Source organism: Mus musculus, chromosome 2, assembly GCF_000001635.26.
Source record: "Mus musculus strain C57BL/6J chromosome 2, GRCm38.p6 C57BL/6J".
In the NCBI taxonomy this organism is placed as follows: domain Eukaryota; kingdom Metazoa; phylum Chordata; class Mammalia; order Rodentia; family Muridae; genus Mus; species Mus musculus.
In genome coordinates, this window is record NC_000068.7 from 55,100,060 (window position 1) to 55,119,502 (window position 19,443).

A 19,443-nucleotide genomic window follows, 5' to 3' on the forward strand; every position below is an offset into this window, starting at 1 on the left:
ATTTATTTCGTTTTTCTTAAAAGCAAGGAGATACATGCATATTAAGAAGGAAGGATTATGTATTTTGTAAGGTTGTTTTCAGTATAACACTTCAATCTTTAAAGTTTTCTGACGTTTGGTAAACAGTCGCTTTGAGATTCACAATAGAGATTTCTTTGTCGTGATAACATTGTTGATTATATTTATTTCTTATTTTTTCTTTCAGTTACATTTATATTGAATACTAAGCAATCATTAATGAAAAACGAAAATGCATAATTTTACAACTAAGCAAATGTTTGCATACTTCTTACCTTGTATTATATTTCCTCTCTGATATTCCATAAGACTATAAACTTTGAGACATGTTATGCCTTTGAGGTCCTCCTAAAATGCTGACAACGTGCCATTCCCTTTAAGAATTTTATTGAAAACATGTAATCTCAAATCCAAACTGGGTGTCATCACTTCATTTACTCTTGTGTTTATGCATTAGAAACTCCACTTACAACATGACACCATTGCCTGTTTTAAAACACACACACACACACACATACACACACACACACACACACACACACAAGCAAGAAATACCCAATATATGTCATACTAGAGAGATGCTTCAGCAGGTAAAAATGTTTAATGTACAAGTCTGGCCTCTGGATCTCAAATGCTAGAATCCATAAAAAGTTGTTAGGAGACAACTGACTCCACAAAACTTCCCTCAGACTTCTACACATCTGTTATGGTGCACATGACCCTACATAGTTTACATGAACACATACATGTGTCTGAGAGAGTTCACAACTCTCTCTTTCTCTCTCTCCCCTCTCTCTTTGTGCCTCCCTCTCTTCTTTCCTCCCCCTTTCTTCTTTTCTCCCTCCCTCCCTCCTCATCCTCTTCACATGATAGTGAATAAAAGTAGTAAAAATAAATATGTATGTTAATGCAGGGAAATCATGTGAGAATGGTAAAATAGTATATTACCACGCTCTGCCCTTTAAAAGTTAATTTTGAAATTTGATTACGTTTTGAGGTAACTAAAAAGGGTATAATGAGATATGAAAGTGGAACACTTTCATTACTCCCTTTTCTTCTAAGTCTTACATTTAAAATTCTTTGCTTGCGCAGCGTACTCCAATAACTGCTGGAAGCAGTGGTTCCAGAGCTAGCTATATCTTTTGGGACTTGTTAGAAATCTAGACTCTAACACACAATGTTTTAACACTTTAAATCCAAGTTTCTGAATTTTTTAAAATATATCCACGTTATTCATATACACATTAGAGTTTGATCTGTTCTCTTGACAGCGATAAATAAATAAATTTCAAAAATATTTGTTGGGGGGGGGGCAAGAGCAGATTACTTACTTTGATTTTATGTGTATGAGTGTTTGTCTGACTGCGGTCTGTGCATGCAGTGCACATTGAGGCCAGAAGAGGGCGATGGATCTCCTGGGACTATAGTTTCAGGCAGTTGTGAGCTAGGATTTATACACAATCCTCCTTCCAGAGCAGCCACTTTTCTTAACTGCTGAGACTTCTGTCCAGATGTCCTTTTTTTAAATAGACTCTTGGAAACCGATGTGAGTTTAGGAAAGGACAAAAACTACTTTGAAAAAAATGCAAACAACTTCTTCCAGGGACCCAAGGGAAGGAAAAGAAACAAACAGATGAGAGAAGCTGAGTGTGAAGGAGAAGTCTTTACTCAGAGGCTCTGTTCTCTCATTCTAATAGTGGAAGGTAGAAAGACCTGCTTGCTTCCTCCTTAATTCATTTCTTTGTCGTTTGCTAGCAAGGGTAAAATTCCTCTTCTTTGAGAAACCTCCGAGGTGGTGCAGTTTCCAGTCAGAATGAAAACTGGTAGAGTTCACAAAATTACAGAGCTGAAACGAACCTTAAACTCCACTCCTTTGTGCTTTGTCAGGACAAAGGTAAAAGCACAAAGATTACCCTGCTAGGAGCAGAGCTAGGATGTAGGTCCTAATAAAGTTTTCAAAGAAAGCTAGTTACTAGTCCAATTGTGCGCCTCACAGCGTGAACTGTTGAAAATATTCCACCACCTTCTCCGATACTTCCTTTCAGTATTAGAAAAGGAAGTGTCATAAATAGGACAGAACTGTTGGAATACACAGAACAGCAGGTAACTATAAGCATGGAGCCTCTCTGGCTGGTTGGGTTTGTCATCTGCTTAGGAGAACAAGGAGAAAGGAAAACAAAGATAACAGAATGCTTTGATTTTCCCGTTTGCTTAGGCCATTCTTGCCACAATCTTATACAGCTATTGTTAGTCTCTGTATCTTTAGTGAAGCCTTGTCATTGTGTGCATCAAGGTGCCTGGCACTAAATTCAGAAGTTTTTCCCAATACTAATTTGCCTCCTGAGGTAATTGAAATACTGCAAATAATTAGATGATTTCATTGATGAGGATCCTATAAGCCGGTCAGACAAAGGGACCATGTTACAAACAATCAAATATTTTGTAGTATCAATTTGTATTCATATACAAATGTCACTTTTTCTTAATGATAAGAAATTCCATCTGTGAGAAATATAATCTGTTTCGAAAGGCTCAAAGCCATACACTTACTTTATCATAATACTGGCTAGGAAACTTTAGTTAAATGTCTCATAAGGTAATTAATAATAATTTTTCTTTTAATTGAATAAAGCTGAGTATGTATTGATTAAAAATGTCTGTTTCTGCCTAAAAGATTTCCAATACAGACTTTTTGACTTGCCTAAGTAGATATGTAAAATATATTTTTTATTAAAATATGATTATAGCCCTCTCTCCTTCCACTTCCATGTCCCCTCCCTACAAATTCCAAACTCTTGACTCCTTTTATATACATAACATACACACACACACATACACCATGCCGAGCACATATATGTCAATGTTTCTTAAACAATACAACATGGACATTGTTTGTTCTCCTTTATGGCTGGCCTCTCTGGTTGATTTGTTCAGAATGTGAGTGTTTTTACCAGCACCACAAGATACACGTGGTATAAAATATCAGTGAGAATATCTAATATTTTAGTGCCACAGACTACCTGTTTCCAGCAAGTTCAAATAAAGAAACCACTAAATTTCACATCACTAGGCAGTTAAGTTTTTTTTATTAAAGTACCTGTTCATCCATTTTATTTATTTATTTATTTATTTATTTATTTATTTATTTGGATTTGTTTGTATACTGTGTGAACATCACAAATTTGCTCAAATCTATTCAAAATTTACATTTTCCTGCAATGTGTGTGCTTAATCACATTTTTTTTGGAACATCCAGGCAGCTACATACAGTGAGGCACTCTAATTTTAGATCAGAGCACTTCTGCTTAATAAATACTACTCCACAAAAATAAAAAGTGAGCCAAATATTATGCTAAAAATAAGTGGTTCCTTTCACAGGACAGAGCAAGTCGGCTGAGTAAGCACTTGCTATACATTCTGTCTGAATGAAATGAAGCCATAGCTTGACATCGCTTGAAATCACCGAAACCACTTAGGGTTGTATTAAATCATTTTCTTCTTTATTGGCTACTTTATTTATTTATATTTCAAATGTTATCTCCCTTCCCAGTTTCCATTTCACATGATTCCTGTCTCCTACTCTCTCCCCCTGCCTCTATGAGGGTGCTCCCCCACTGGCCCGCCTACCGACCCTTGCCTCAGCGGCCTATCATTTCACTCTCCTGGGTCATCAAGCCTCCACAGGACCAAGGAGGTCCCCTGCCAGTGATGCTGGATAAGGCAAACCTCTGCTACATATCCAGCTGGAGCCATGGCTACCCCTGTGTATTCCTTGGTTGGTGTTTTAGTCCCTGGGAGCTTTGGGGGTTCTGGTTGGTTGATATTGTTGTTCTTCCTATGAGGTTGCAAACCCATTCAGCTCCTACAGCCCTTTCCCTACTTTCCACATTGGGGTCCACACTCTCAGGCCAATGTTTGGCTGTGTATATCCACATCTGTATTGGTTCGGCTCTGGCACTAACCCAAATCTTTTATTTGCCCTTATCAGAAAGCAGGTAAATGGGAGTATAATTTTAAGGTAAGTGGCTTATAAGTACAACCCTCCCAAATTTCTGTGTAGAATTTCTAGTAAACAGTATCACAATTTCCCTTTTGGAGATGGTATCCATTAGATTAGTATTACCTTCCCATGGCCCCAGTGACCCATAGCTTTGATTTCTTGTTAGAATCAGTTAATGGGATTTCATGGATTATTTTGAATTTACATCTTGTTCTTGAACAATTACATCTGATTTTTAGCCTGGGGTGTGTTGATTGTGCAGTATTTACTCTTTTTTAAAGTATTTTTTATTAGGTATTTTCCTCATTTACATTTCCAATGCTATCCCAAAAGTCCCCCATACCCTCCCCCCCCACTCCCCTACCCACCCACTCCCACTTTTTGGCCCTGGCGTTCCAAGTTGCAAGTCCAATGGGCCTCTTTTTCCAGTGATGGCCGACTAAGCCATCTTCTGATACATATGCAGCTAGAGACAGGAGCTCCGGGGTACTGGTTAGTTCATATTGTTGTTCCACCTATAGGGTTGCAGATCCCTTTAGTTCCTTGGGTACGTTCTCTAGCTCCTCCATTGGGGGCCCTGTGATCCATCCAATAGCTGACTGTGAGCATCCACTTCTGTGTTTGTTAGGCCCGGGCATAGTCTCACAAGATACAACTACACTGCAAGATTTTGCAGTATTTACTCTTAAGGTACCACACTAAACGTTTCATTAGCAACATTTTGAGATGACATCTTAGCCAAGTACTATTTAGTATTTGGTCTAGAGGTTTGAAACCTATGACTCCTTATTAAGTTAAAGTAATATAATAATCTAAGGTCAGTTACACTTATCTTTATATCTAAGAAGGTGAATTTATTGTTATTTTTGTTTGTTTTGTTTTGTTTTGTTTTGTTTTTATAGACAATATTTTTCTGTGTAACAGCTCTGGCTGTCCAGGAACTTTCTTTGTAGACCATGCTTGCCTCATACTACGAGATCCACATGCCTCTGCCTCCTGAGTGTTGGGATTAAAATCATGTGCCACCACACCAGGATTGAATTTATTGTTCTTATCTTAAACTTTTAGTAAACTGATATTTCTGTGATCATTTCTGCCATCAGCTATGCAGTCAGCTCTATGTGTACATCAAAATATCAAGTTGTTCTTAAAATAGTAGTTTTAATACAAGTGTTAGGTTGTTTTGTATTGTATTTCATTACCAAAATTGCTTTCTTAGCCTGATTCCCATTAGCTGTAGCTACACGTGCGGAGAGTAGATTTTAAAGTAGTACATGACATATTAGATACAAATACGTCATCGAAAAAGCCATAAACTTGTTTTATATATACTTACATATTGTGATTAGCATTCTGCAAATAACCATGATTCAAATTGCCCAACATTTTAGAACAGCATGTTAGGTGATGCTATATTATACACAAAGGATAATGCTAGCTTCAGAATTATGTAATTCTGTTTAGTAATCAGTGTTTTTTTTTTTTTTTTTTCAAAGCCTTATCTGGCTGGAGAGATAGGTGCAATATTGAGAGCAATGTCTGCTCTTCAGGGTATACTATTTCAAATCCCAGCACCCACAGGGCAGTCCACAACTATGTGTAGCTCCAGTTCCAGGAGATCTGACACCCTCACACATACATACCTGAAGGTAGAACACCAATGCAGAGAAAGTTTTAAAATTAAAAATTAAGAAATCCCATAGAAGCCAAGCAGTGGTGACACATGCCTTTTATCCCAGCACTTGGGAGGCAGAGGCAGTTGGATTTCTGAGTTTGAGCCCAGCCTGGTCTACAGAGTGAGTTCCAGGGCCACACAGAGAAACTGTGTCTTGGAAAACCAATTAATTAATTAATTCATTAATTCATTCATTCATTAAAAATAAAAGACATCCTATAGAAAAGACTGCAAGGTACATGAGTGCCTGCATGTCACATTGCTCCAAAACCTTATGTGCAGTAACAACCTCATAAAGAAGAATTCATTGAAAATCTCACACATGACTTATATGAAATGCTCAAAGAATTAATAAATATATTTAGGAAACAAACATGTATATCTTATATAAAAACACATGTTATTACATAAAGTAAAAATACAGATAGCCCATGAAAATTATTTATTGAAATAACTATGGCAAATTGAATCATAAAAATATTTTGTGTATTTCTTTTCTTTTTTCCCTTTCATTATTTCAGTAAGGCAAAAAATTAAAGTGTTAAAACCAATAGATAATATGGTGAAGATTCAATGAAACTGAACTCGTACCTCTCCGTCAATTACGACACAATTACGGCAGCTTCTATTATTACTAGATATATTAAGTTGTTTTTACCTTTCACTTAATAACTCATGTAAGATTCAATAAAAACAAATTATAGTCATGACAGATGTTAAGAAGTGTTTATCGAAGCATTATCTGCAGTAGCTCTGACTCATAGTGACATTCATATCAAATTAAAGATTTAAGTTAATTTTGATAATCTATTTCACATAAAACTTCATTGTATTAAGATTAATGATAGAAAGGCTTCCCATAATATAACCGAAAGGAGGATATTTAATTTGATGACTTCAATCTCATTGATAGACATGGGAATAATTAGTAAAGTACAAACCACACAAGACTTCTCTTGTAGCAGAAAGATTTGGGAAAATATATCCTTTCTTGCTCTCAAGTAAATAAAACTAAACACATATGTTGGAAAATAAAGGGATATTTAGATGAGTTTAAGACTTTTAAATTTTCTCTTGGTTTATAGCTTTGAAAACATATCTCCTAGAGTATTTTTTTTCATTTTTATGGTAATTATAAACTTTTTTTTTCTTGGAGAAAATGAAATACGTATATTGTATCTGTAGTAGAGTGTTTTTTTTTTTTCTTTCCCTGATCTTTTAAGCAAAGTCAGTTTTATTTGGGGGGCTGGGGATAATTTTATAATCCTCTTTAATGATGTGTGAAATTTTCAATTCCTAACAAGAAACTCTTTTGTACCAAGAAGATATTTTCTAAAAAATGTTTGGAACAGAAAAAAAAAAAAAAAACATCAATTGAGCAGTAGATGATGTGTAGTTTGAACAATGTAGATACGGTACAGTCTATTTAATTAAGATAACTAGCCAAACTGTTACCATCAGCATCATTTCATAGGTAAGACATACTGCTTTATAATGCTATCTTTGCTAGCATTGTAAGCCCCTATATATCATTTATCTGTAGAAGGTAGCCCTTGGAAAGGTAAATCTAGTGATTGCATCCATTATGCTGCCCACAAATTGGAGCTTACTTCAACAAAACATATTTTCTTCATTGGCCTTACTACATATTTAGATCAACAAAATTATTTAGTATTTATTTTCCTGGGCTGGCCCTGGAGTTTATTTTTTTATACATACACATATATATGCCTCATATGCCTCTTTTTTGAGCTTGTTCTGGGAAATAAAATGCAGTTAGAATGATTCAAAGGAGATTTGATCTTTCTCTACCCAGTTCTTTCTTTTCATATACGCTGTCATGCTAATTAAGCATGCCACTGCATGTGTGAATATCTTAGAATGTCCAGCCTTGCCCCGTGAAAACAAAAAACAAAATAACCTCAAAGATTTTTCCTTGGTGTCCTCTCAGTTTTGAAGCAAACAGTTGAGGATACAAATATGAACTGTACATTAATCAACTACTTAGAATAACTTCTCACAAAGTAATTCACTTGGCACTAAAATGTCTTTCATTATAAGATGATGAGAACAAAACTCTATCAAAAACAACATTTTGCCTGAAATGTTCTGCCATCTATGTCAAATTCCTCCTTAATAGTTTCTATCTTAACTCCATTTCCGTACTGAGTAAGGCTGATATTGAAGCCATCTGAAAGACTGCCACTCACAGCTTCATGGATGCAATTATTGTGACGTGTGTCTCCCATTCTTTTTCAGGAGAAATTCTATGTTGTCTGGGATGATTGATTTATTACTGCCTTGGTACTTGATTTGTCATTATTCATTATTTTCTTTGTCAAACAGACCCACACTCTTGTTCACATAATCACGCAGTCCTGCCTCTCAATGGGCAAAGGAGAGGATGGCTCTCAAGATCTTTCCATGGAGACTTGTAATGATAGCACTTTCCAAAAATGGCTACTAAGAAACTATACAAGAGCAGAAGTTTTTAGAAATGTTTTTGGAAATCTTACTGATTATTTTCCTTAATGACTTTGTAGAGGTTTGTGTTTTGGACTTATTCAATTCATTTAATAGTTTTAATTGTTATTAAAATCTGAAATTAGAACAATTATGAAGTTATTTTTCTGTCTTTCCCTTCTTTGCTGCTCATTAATTTGAAGATTGGATATTTTAAATAGTAACTAGTCTATCATTAACAAAAGGTACTTTCAAGCTTCTGTTTAAAAATGTGTATATATACATATGTATACATATGTGTATACTGTGAGTATAATAGGTTAAATATATTATGAAGTATTATTTTGTTTTATCCTAACAACAACCATATCCATATGAAGACAAATTTTGTGTCAAAGGTGAACACATTACTAAATATACCATAGTTTAAAAATGGATAATTTTTGGAATTTTGAAATTATTTAATTTTGTTAAATTTTATTCAGATAACTCAACTCCATGTGTGTTTGTGTGTGTGTGTGAGAGAGAGAGAGAGAGAGAGAGAGAGTGTGTGTGTGTGTGTGTGTATGTGTGTGTGTATACCACATTTCACACCTTTTAAAATTACCACTATTTTATTCTGAGACACTACATAAATCCACTCCTAAAGACTATGTTATTTTCAACAACTTCATGGAAAAAGCACGGGTATCTATCTGCACATTTCTTTTGTGATTGCTTAGGTGATATCATGAAAAGAATCAAGAGTACATTTTATTTATTACTTATATAAATTGTGACTATCTTCTCTCTAAATCATGAAATGAATTGTTATTCAGTTCATGTCAACAAATACTCATAGATTTTTTGGTAAACACTACAAATAAGATTATTTTTGAATTAGTGGACTTACGGTATTTCTTTTCTTTTCTTTTCTTTCTTTCTTTTTTTTTTTTTACAAATTCAAAAACTAAATGATTTTATATAGTTCAGCTACTGGGTGTGAGAACACATGTGAGGTTCCAAACTTCTCACTTAACTACCTGTGGCACATTTAAGAACAGAAGCAGGGTAGCAGAGGGCAGGTTTCATAAATCTATCATTGAGTGCTATGGCAGGAGATTTTCTCTCAGCAGGAAAGTATGTACAGTTGCATCAGCATCATTTTTCCCATTTATTTATTCACTTTATATCTCAATATCATCCCCTGCTCTCCTCCAAGCACTCTGTCAAACAGCTGTAGGCTTTGGTTTTTCAAAACCTACTTTAATGAGACATCTTTAATGCTTCAACCTCCCTCCAACCCACCACCCACAAAAGGCAGTGCAAAAGAAAGGTTAAGGGGAAAGAAGGGCTTGTGGACCTGTTTAGCAATAGTTCTCTGTGGCTATTTCAATCTTCATTGTCAGCAGTCCTCTAACAAAACACTAACATGAATCAGTAACAGCTATTCGATCCCTAAGGAACTTCAGGTCTCTGCCAATCTGCCTAGGTCTATGGAAGCAGCAAGAAGCCACCAGAATATCACCAGTTCTTTGTTGAGTTACTCTCTCCATAGTCATGACAAGGAAGATCAGCAATGTGATGTAAGTTGAACAAATACAAGAGCATCATCTGCAAAAACTAGTGAGACAGAGCAAGGCAACCCAATGCCAGAGCTTCTTCCCATTGTCGGTGTGGTCATCTTCATATTCTTTTTAAATATCACTTGTTATCTCACATGGCTGCTTCAGCAAAACATCCATTCATCTCTCTGCCCCAGGAAAACATCATATGGCATAACTGAGTTTTCAAAGACACCAAAAATTTCTACTTCACACAATCCTTCCTCTACCCCTTTTCTTCTCCTCTAACAAGGGGGAGCGCTCCCCAACATCACACTGCCCTGGAACCTCATGTTACCGCAGGCCTACACACAACCTTTTCCACTGATACCAGACAAGGCAGTAAGAAGAACTGGATCCACAGACAGGCATCAGAGTCAGGGATAGCTCCCACTATGAAGTCCAAGCTGTGTATCTGTTGTCTATGTTCTGTTATGCTTGCAGACAGGAGCCAGGTTTACCTGTCCTCTGAGAGGTTCCATCCAGCAGCTTACTAAAACAAATGCAGAGACCTACAGGCAAACATTGGAAGGAGATCTGGAAGTCTTGTGGATGAATTAGGGGAAGGATTGAGAAACCCAGACGGGATAGGGACTCTATTAAAGGACCAACAGAGTTAGCTAACCTGGACCCTTGAGAGTTCCCAGAGACTGAACCACAAACCAAAAAAACATACATGGGCCTGACCTAGGTCCTCTGTACTTGTGTGGCAGATGTACAACCTCAGCTATTGTTGCATCTTCTGGAAGCTAGTTTTCCTACAGGTCACATCTGGCACAAAGTTTTGATATTTCCATCAGGCAGATGAGGAATCTACCAGTGCTGAATAGGCATGCTGCCGAAACACAAAGTTAACAGTTTTATTGTTACTTGGTTTCTAAGGGTATTGAGTTCATTGACTGAAGTTCAAAAGTATGAGTGGAAGGGGAAGGAGATTTGTAAGTATTTGTTAAATGTGACTCAGATTTTTCTAATGAAGAATCAGTCTTCACAATGATTTTGATGGCTTTCCCCTATACCAATAGCAAGTAAAAGTGGAAAATGAATTCACATTCAGTACTACTTAAAGCTGAAATGTCTGGCTTTGTAATTTGCTTCATTACATAGAGATTTTTGGTTTGTAACCTTTGAAGCAATAGCTTTTGACTGCTGCTAATACATATTTTTCCAAGAGGGGTATTTGCATACTGATTTGACAGAACAATACTAAATACAAAGGTCACAACTGACATTACCTGTGTCATTAAAAAAATTATTCAGTATATTTTTTTTAAAAATCTTTATTTCAATGTGACATAAGGTAATTGATCAAATCTTTCAACTACTATAATAGGTGGTCAGACTATAATAAATTGATATCAGTACGTTGTAATATAAGTCAATGTATGATAAGCTACCCCAAAAGAGCAAAGTTTGTTGTTTAAAGAAGGATCTATTAGAAGCATGAAATGGTAAGTGCTTCTCTGCAAGACAAGGTATGCATAAGCTAACTCAGATTTGAGAGAGAGACATGATTTTCTTTGTTGCTGTTGCTCTAACCTATACCGTTCTTAAAAAGTAAAGTAGTTGTTTTATTTAGTTTTATATCTGATTTTCACGCTGGCTAATAGTTGGATTTCCTGTCATCCTAAGAATAAATCAACCACCTTCGTACTTTCTTGCTATCTTATGCAATTTCTTTTTTACTTCACTTTTTTCTACTAAAAATGGCTTGAAACTCTGTATTAAAAAATGATAACAAAGGCTCCAATCTTGACATCATCTTCTTTTTTAATCGCCTTGCCTTTTAATTTCCTGCTTGAGGTCAGAGAAGCACCTTTCACAGCAGTCTGTCCGCTATTATATCTTCTCGTACAATAGTGAAGTTACAGGTGTTTCTTTATATTTTTAACACACACACCCCAACATACTATAAAGGATGAGAAAATACTATAAAAAGACTTTCCCTATGTTTAATTCTGTTAATTTGCAAGAACTATGTGTTTCTTTTTTTTTCTTTTTCCAATTTTTATTAGGTATTTTTTTCATTTACATTTCAAATGCTACCCTGAAAGTCTCCCATACCCCCCCCCACTCCCCTATGGACCCACTCCCACTTCTTGGCCCTGGTGTTCCCCTGAACTGGGGCATATAAAGTTTGCAAGACCAGGGGGCCTCTCTTCTCAATGATGGCTAACTAAGGCCATCTTGTGCTACTTATGCGTCTAGAGACACGAGTCTTCCAAGACGTACTTGCAAAACACTTCAAACATGTACGAACACTTTAAGTTAGAGAACATTTCCTGTGATTTTAGGCATGGTGCATAAAATTAACAAAATATATAATTAATAGGTTGAAAGCATAATGCCTTAAAACATGCCGGAATATGATGTCCCAGAAAGTGACTTGGATTACAAATGGAAACAAATACTGTGTAATAATTAAGCACAACACAATTATTAGAATTGTAAAGATAAAATACTATATCGTTTCTCTATTTAATTTAATATCGATGTACTTATATATCCTTAAATATGATAAGCATTCCATGAAGGAAGACTGATCATCTTTGGCTTTAGAAATCACTGGTTTACAATTATTGTCTTTGATACTGTAGTTTAGTAGTTTTAATCTCTAGTCATTTTGTTCTTTTGTATAACAGTTATGTGTTTGACATCTATGTTTATCAAATTGTTAATGAATAATATATGGGTATAAAACTAAGTTTCTTTATTAGTTTGTTAGAATTGACACATTCAACTGGATTCCATGGTCATGAATACACTTTTGAAAAAGATGTCTGAATTTTCAGCAATGTGTAATAAATATCAGCCAATTTCTTTAACCATCTTTAAATAGATATGTATTAGACAATGACAATATTTTTATGGCAAAACTGTACGTGTAATTTAGCAAGACTCATACACAGTTCTGTTTAAAAGCATGTTACATTTCTATACATTAAAATTATATAGACTACTTTTAGAGAGCAGCCTTCATCTAATGAATCAGTAAGTTCCTGATTGTGGTTATCTTTTACAGAGACTCACTTTGAGACATGCTAACAGTAACCAATGTCTTGATGAACCTTCTGAAGAAGACAAAATGGTGCCTACCATGCAGGACTGCAGTGGCAGCAGATCCCAACAATGGCTGCTGAGGAACATGACCTTGGGGACATGAAGATATTTTTTTTCCCAAGATGTGAAAGTCTCTACATGTTTGTTTGTCCATTATTTTAGTTTGGTGAAAGTATTAACTTTTCTGAATTAAAAGTTTAAAAAATACTTTTAGTAATATAAAACACAATTGTTTATAATTCATTTTTAGGAATGTTTATTTCCCTACTAAAATTTGTATCTGATTAAAGAAGCACATAAAATATAAATAATAAGAAACTGTTATTAAACATTTGAACTGTTTGGGAAAAACACACCTTGTATTTACTTTTAAAATGTCTTCAATAACCTCTTGTCACAGGGTTATTTGGAATTGGTTTATTTTGTGTTGTAATAATAATTAAAAGAGAGATCATGTAAAGCCTTATACAATATCATAATTATAAAATATTAATGTAGCTTTATAAAACACTCTTTTTTACAAAAGCTTCATGGGACCCTGGTTGAATTTCTATGCCAACAATTAGAATCCATATGAAATCATTCCTGAACATTGAATTCATCAAACAAAATATAAGGTAGTAGGAAAATAATTAAGCTAGTTATTGAATTTGTAAAATAAAAATCATCATACAAAATAAAGAAAAGAATTTTTAAAACCTATTTATAATAATAAATTTAAATCAAATGATGTAAGGAGTACATGAGGTATTGAGGAAAACAAGAGCTATATAAACTACAAGAGTTGCTGTGAAAGAATCTTCATTCTGAACACAAGCTGAAGACGGTCTTGCTCTGAGGTGTGATATCAGGACCTGAATCCCCAGTTTCTCCCTGTCTCCATACAGAGAGTTTTTGTCCATCAGCTGTATCTTTGCCCTTCACTCCAGAGGGTGAGATTTGTCACAGCCTACAGAACTGTAGGTGAAGAGTGACCTTTTAGATTTAATTTCTAAAGTACTATCCCTTTTAGTTCAGTCAGTGCGGTCATTGGCACTTTGCATTCTATAAAAAGAATGGCACTCAAAATCTATTGCTATGCTATAAAATCCAACATTGGTCACTGGAAAAATTGGAGTTATTAAAAATTATATTAATTAAACTACTAGACATGATTTTGCATAAACTATGGCTGTCATAATTAGGACAATTTCGTGTGTCATTTCCACATAAAACCCCTTTGTTCACAGTGCATGGACTAATTATATGAAAAAGGAAAACCTACCAATTCATGGGACAGTAATAATTGTTATATGTTTGCTACCATTTTAGGTGGCCACATAGTTGTTGTACATGTATGTTTTGGTTGTATATCTAGCAGCTGGAGGAACTCTATGGGGGTGAAGCTAGAAGATTCTTCAGGAACAGAAAGTCCATACTTTTGACCTTTTATTTTAAAGGATCTTCTATAAAAAGAGTTAATGAGCTTGCTACACTTGCTTTCTTTCTCTCTCCTCTCTCTCCATTTTTCACTGATTCTCTCCTCTGTCTATTGTCACTGTCTTTCTCTGTTTCTATTACTGTCTCTCTTTTACACAAACACAAACACACACATGCATATGTGTACACACATACACATATACTCACACACACACACACACAAACACACACACACACACCTGAGTTGGGCTATTATATTTTTCATACTGCACAAGTCTACCCATTTCAGTGGTCTTTCTCATCAGAACAAATGCATGTTTCACCTTCTGGACGCTCAAGTCAAAACTATGAAACTGGGATAAGGGCTTGCTCACTCAGTAGGTGTTTGCCCCTCAACCAAGAGGAACTGATGCTGATTCCAAGCTAAATAACCACTAGATGTGGGAGGATGTACTTGTAACTCTAATACTGGGGAGGTAAAAAAAAAGAGAATTTCTTGAATTTCCTCACCAGCCAGGTTGTCCTCATGGACAAGCTCCCAATCAAATGAGAGACTTTGTCCCCAAAATCAAGTGATAATGTCTTTCAAACTTTTCAAGCCTGTTCTAACTGTAGCTTACAGACTTCATGAAACTGCCTGATGTCAAAGTTAACTAGGATCTTGGTCCAACACAAAATTTAAACTTGTTTTAAATTTTCATTTTGGATATTCACACTGTTTTGATACCAAGTGTTTATTTTTGTAGATAACAACATTATTGCAATGTAAAACTTTGGACAAATTGAGTCTAACCATCTTAAAAGTAACTTGATGCTATCTTTGACATATAACAGCAAACCAACAATTTGGGGCCACAACCATTGTGGGTTGCTCCTTCTGACTAAATCATAAGAAATATGCATATATTATAATTCTCTATTCATGCCAAGTCTTACCCAATGCTACACTTGTTTACTTAATACAAGAGTCACATAGATACTATTATGTATGAATTTGTGTATTTTCCTGAACATAATCTTCCCATTAATCCTCAAATCATTTCATAGCCATTGTGTCTCTATACCCAGAACAAAACACTCAACAAACATATACACATACCTTGGACAGATGGAGAGGGAGAGAGAGAGAGAGAGAGAGAAAGAGAGAGAGAGAGAGAGAGAGAGAGAGAGAGAGAGAGAGAGAGAGACCTCTGCCTTTTTTTTATCTCTTACTGTCTTGCATTTCATTACATTGTTCTGGCTGCCAAACAAGTCTGTTTTACTGTTGGTTCTATCAGTCCCAAGATATCATTCACTTATTTCTTTAGGTCTCTATACAAACATGACCTCTTCAGTACAACAAATGCTTGTCCTGCCTGTAGTCTCTCATTCCTATCTCTCTGAGCAAATCTAAGATTATTCTTTTGCTTATTTCAATTTCTTCCAGTCTCATACACCAACACACACTTGGCCATATAATCACATTTATTTATGTTTTTTTTTTTTTTTTTTCTGTTTCAGAGCCAGGGCCACATCTTTGTTAAGTAAGCACACGGCCACTGATCCACTAATCCTTTTAAAGGCAGAGTCTACATTATTTTTGTCCACTGGCTGTGCTCACCTTCTCATGCTATCTCTTTGCTTATTGTAACTACACTTCTTGAACTAATAAACTTAAGAATCTGTTAAAGTTGTTAAGCAACACAGTATCACATGTTTCCATGTTAAAAATGTAAAGTGTCCAGTAGTGACTTTATAGAGACTTTCAGAGCTTTGTTTCCAAATATTAAATTTCCTTCTAATATTATTGATATTAAAGTACAAATTCTATGTTGTCCTTTGTGTTAAAATCACCAGCTTTGTGGAAATGAAATATGGCATTTATTAAAATACTGTTATAAGATATAAGTTGCTTCACAACTAAAAATAAACATAGTTTCAGTGTTTTGGTTGTATTAGATTGACCACAGAAGGGCTAAGATTTTGAGTTTTAGAAAGAAGATAAGTACATTCTTTAAAATCACATTTATTTTCATGGTTTGATAATGACTATACAAAGCTTATTTTCAATGTAAAAATCTATTAACAAAAAATATTATAGAAACCTTAAAACATTAAAGATGTTATATTATTAATTTCTATGTTTATAGATAATAAAACTGAGCTATGAACATATACTATAGTTTTCTCATAGATCATAGAGTTATAAAACTATGTGCCCAGGACTCATAATACTACTGCCAAAATGTTATAAGGTCACAATAATGAAAGAAATGCCTTTATTAAAAACTCTCTTATTATTAACTTGATTCTTTAGAATTGTTTAAGTTATTGTTTTTTCATACTTTAATTAAACTTGTTCAATAAACTAAGACCACAGGTAATAGAAGAAAACCTGCAGCAGAACAATAGAATACCGTACATCAGTGGCAAGTAGTTTGAGGAAAGCACCATCAAGCCTTCAGCAGTAATTTATTGAACTCTGGTTTTTTGTTTGTTTGCTTTGATTTGATTTCATATTTTCTTGCAATTCCCTTCAAGTTTCAAGTAAAGCTGACCTACAGCTTGCACGGAGTATTAGACCATCTGTCCCTATGAACACTGGGTGAGTTCTTTGTTTGAAGCTTTGTGGACTTCAGAGAAACCAGCAAATATCTCTAGGCTTCCCAGTGTCACTTTACTATAAACATAACATGTAAATTTCATTTTTCTCTAGTGCTTAGAAACAGCATAATAAATTTTAAAAAATTAAAGGAGAGGAATGTAAACTGCTACAATAAAATAACATAACTGGTTTTCAATGTTTTTTTTTTAATTTAGTGGGAGGTTATAAATACAGTAGAATTGCTTCAGCAAACTTCAGAACATTGCCTTGCTCCAACATAGATTGCTACTCCATTTAAGAAGTGATCAAGCATAATCATTGCCATTGCGTTTGCATTTTATCTGTTGATTCAAACTGTAGTTTCAAGGGGACAAAATACAATGCATTCTTAAATTCTTAAATTCTATAATGATTTGAGGAAATATGAAAAAAAATTAAAGACTTCACCAAATGTGAATCATTGTCTGAGAGGTGTTATTTTGTACAACTAAGATCCCCCTGTCTTGACTAAAAGCTCAGTATAGCTGGGCAGCAGAAATTCAACTGTGCAAAGGCAACTTGTGTTTCAGGAATTAGCTATTTCCCACCGTTATGTCAGATATCGAGTGGAAACACTCAGCTCTTCTGTATAGCATAGGAATATCAGGTTTTACTGCACCTATTCAGAGTGTTATCAAGTATGACATACTATATAAAGCTAAAGGTGTTGGGTAAGCTCTAAAAATTTGCTTAAACCTCGTTGGTATAGATTTGTTCCCCCTAATTTTTGTCTTAAGGTGTTTAATACATTCTAAAGCAAATTTCCATTGACTCTGCATTCAAAAATCCCCATGAGAAAGTAGTGATGCAATACAGTCTTTTGTCAATAAATGTGTTTAAGATGAAGACCACTTCTGTGATAATTGGCTCATTATGTACAGTAATGCTTTACTGCTATTGCTAATAGGGTACAATGAATCATTCTCCCATGTTGGGTGACTTAGATTAAAAAATAGAGAAAGCTCCATCTGAAATGTAACTGTTTCAAAACTGAAATTTTCATTTTGTGTTCAGTTGGTGAGGTTAAATACTTAAAGACACGGCCTTTGGTTCCTGGTGTACTTACAGACAAAAATAGCTCAAGAGAGAAACAAGAATCCATTGTCACACGACTTTCTTTGAGTGGTGTAGGGACCATCTCTTTTTAAAATCACTGTAGTCACGGATAGAGAACATAATCTCAAAAATGTTTAGACATGCTCAATGCAATCTTTAACATTTATAAGAGTAGCTTGTGCATAAAAATTTAAACATTTTAAATGTTGTAAGCATTACTAAATGGTATAATTGTTCTTTTCTGTAAATTTAAATATTTATACACTTTTGTAGAATTAAAGTATGCCAATTTAGTTTTCCTTTGGTATATGTTGTCTTTTTTCAAAATAAATTTTGCTAGTATTTCAAACAGATAATTTTAGTATTCCATGATTATGTTCTATTTTATAAAAGGGGTGATTATTTATAGCCATTTCTCAGCAGCAAGAAAGTTTTGTTAACCCAATATAATATTAGAGCAAAAATATGTAAAACAGAAGCATTGAAATTATATATATTCTCATTAATTTTCTTATGAAATGATTGGAGATTGACACCTTCTGCTCTGTAATAGTTATTAAAATCAGTTAATATGTTTTCTAATACATGAGAATACTTGTTTTTAGGTCATGCCTAGATCCCAAATTCTGATGCTGGAATCCTGAGTGTGCTGGTCAGTGCAGGACTTTGCACAGCACTTCACAGAAAGATTCAGAGCCAGAATCCAGACAAAAATATAGAAGAAAGGGGAAAGAGTAAGGAGAAAGGAATGGGGAGGGATAGATAGACAGATGGAGGGAGGGGCAAAAATACTCCAGCCTTAACTATTTTAATAGCTCCATTTTAAATGACTCAATGCATTAACACATTCAGAAGCTCATGGACTGACAGCCATCATGAATGCTTCATTACTTGTTAGCAAATATAAAGGGCATGGATTTTCTAATTTACACACAGAATATTACTTCTTGGACTTACATAAGTGGCAGCGGAGGGCAGGGCACTCATGTATTTAATCTGCAGGGTTTTGTTGTTATGTTGTGTAAGAGCATGCTATTTCATTTCTTGATATTACTGGGTGCTTTAGGTCAGTGAAATTGCACTAGCTGACCAAGGATTTGACAGATGAGCATCTTACCTCATGATTTTCTGCACAAGATAGAGGAAACTGTGGCCTCTCCTACTCAAAGGAAATAAAGGAGACCTCTCTGCTGACATGTTTATTTTGTCAAATAATGATTCTACCTTTTCCTTGCCTGGGATATTTTGCATCACTTTCCTTCTATGACCATCACACAGTGAGTGGCTAGTCATGAGAAGACTAGATTGATTTATACAGAAATCCCTTCACCAGTTTTGAAAAGTAAAATTCTAGGCAAACAATCATGGATCTGAAATTGGTTTTAATTCTTTTGTGAGATAATACATTAGCTTGTTACAGCAATCATCCTTCACATCCCACATAGTAAGCTTAGGTAAGGTGGAGGCTTCCAGAACAGCTTGTGCAATGTACAGAGGCCAGAATTCTAATAGTGTTCATTGAGATTTATGGGACCTATGCTTTTGG

General features: G+C 34.9%; 1 protein-coding gene across 7 annotated transcripts in view; it reads left to right on the top strand.

Annotated features, from left to right (window-relative positions):
• Galnt13 (polypeptide N-acetylgalactosaminyltransferase 13) overlaps positions 1-18,250 on the top strand; it is a 682,099-nt gene extending 663,849 nt beyond the window's left edge. For 6 of the 7 annotated variants that reach the window (XM_006498088.4, XM_006498091.3, XM_006498092.3 and 3 more), the window contains one exon: positions 12,762-18,250. In XM_006498088.4, the coding sequence (XP_006498151.1) occupies positions 12,762-12,902 (141 nt within the window). In that variant the 3' untranslated portion in view covers positions 12,903-18,250. The remainder of the gene's footprint in view (positions 1-12,761) is intronic. The other variant, NM_173030.2, reaches the window with a different exon arrangement.
• The last annotated feature ends 1,193 nt before the right edge of the window (positions 18,251-19,443 follow it).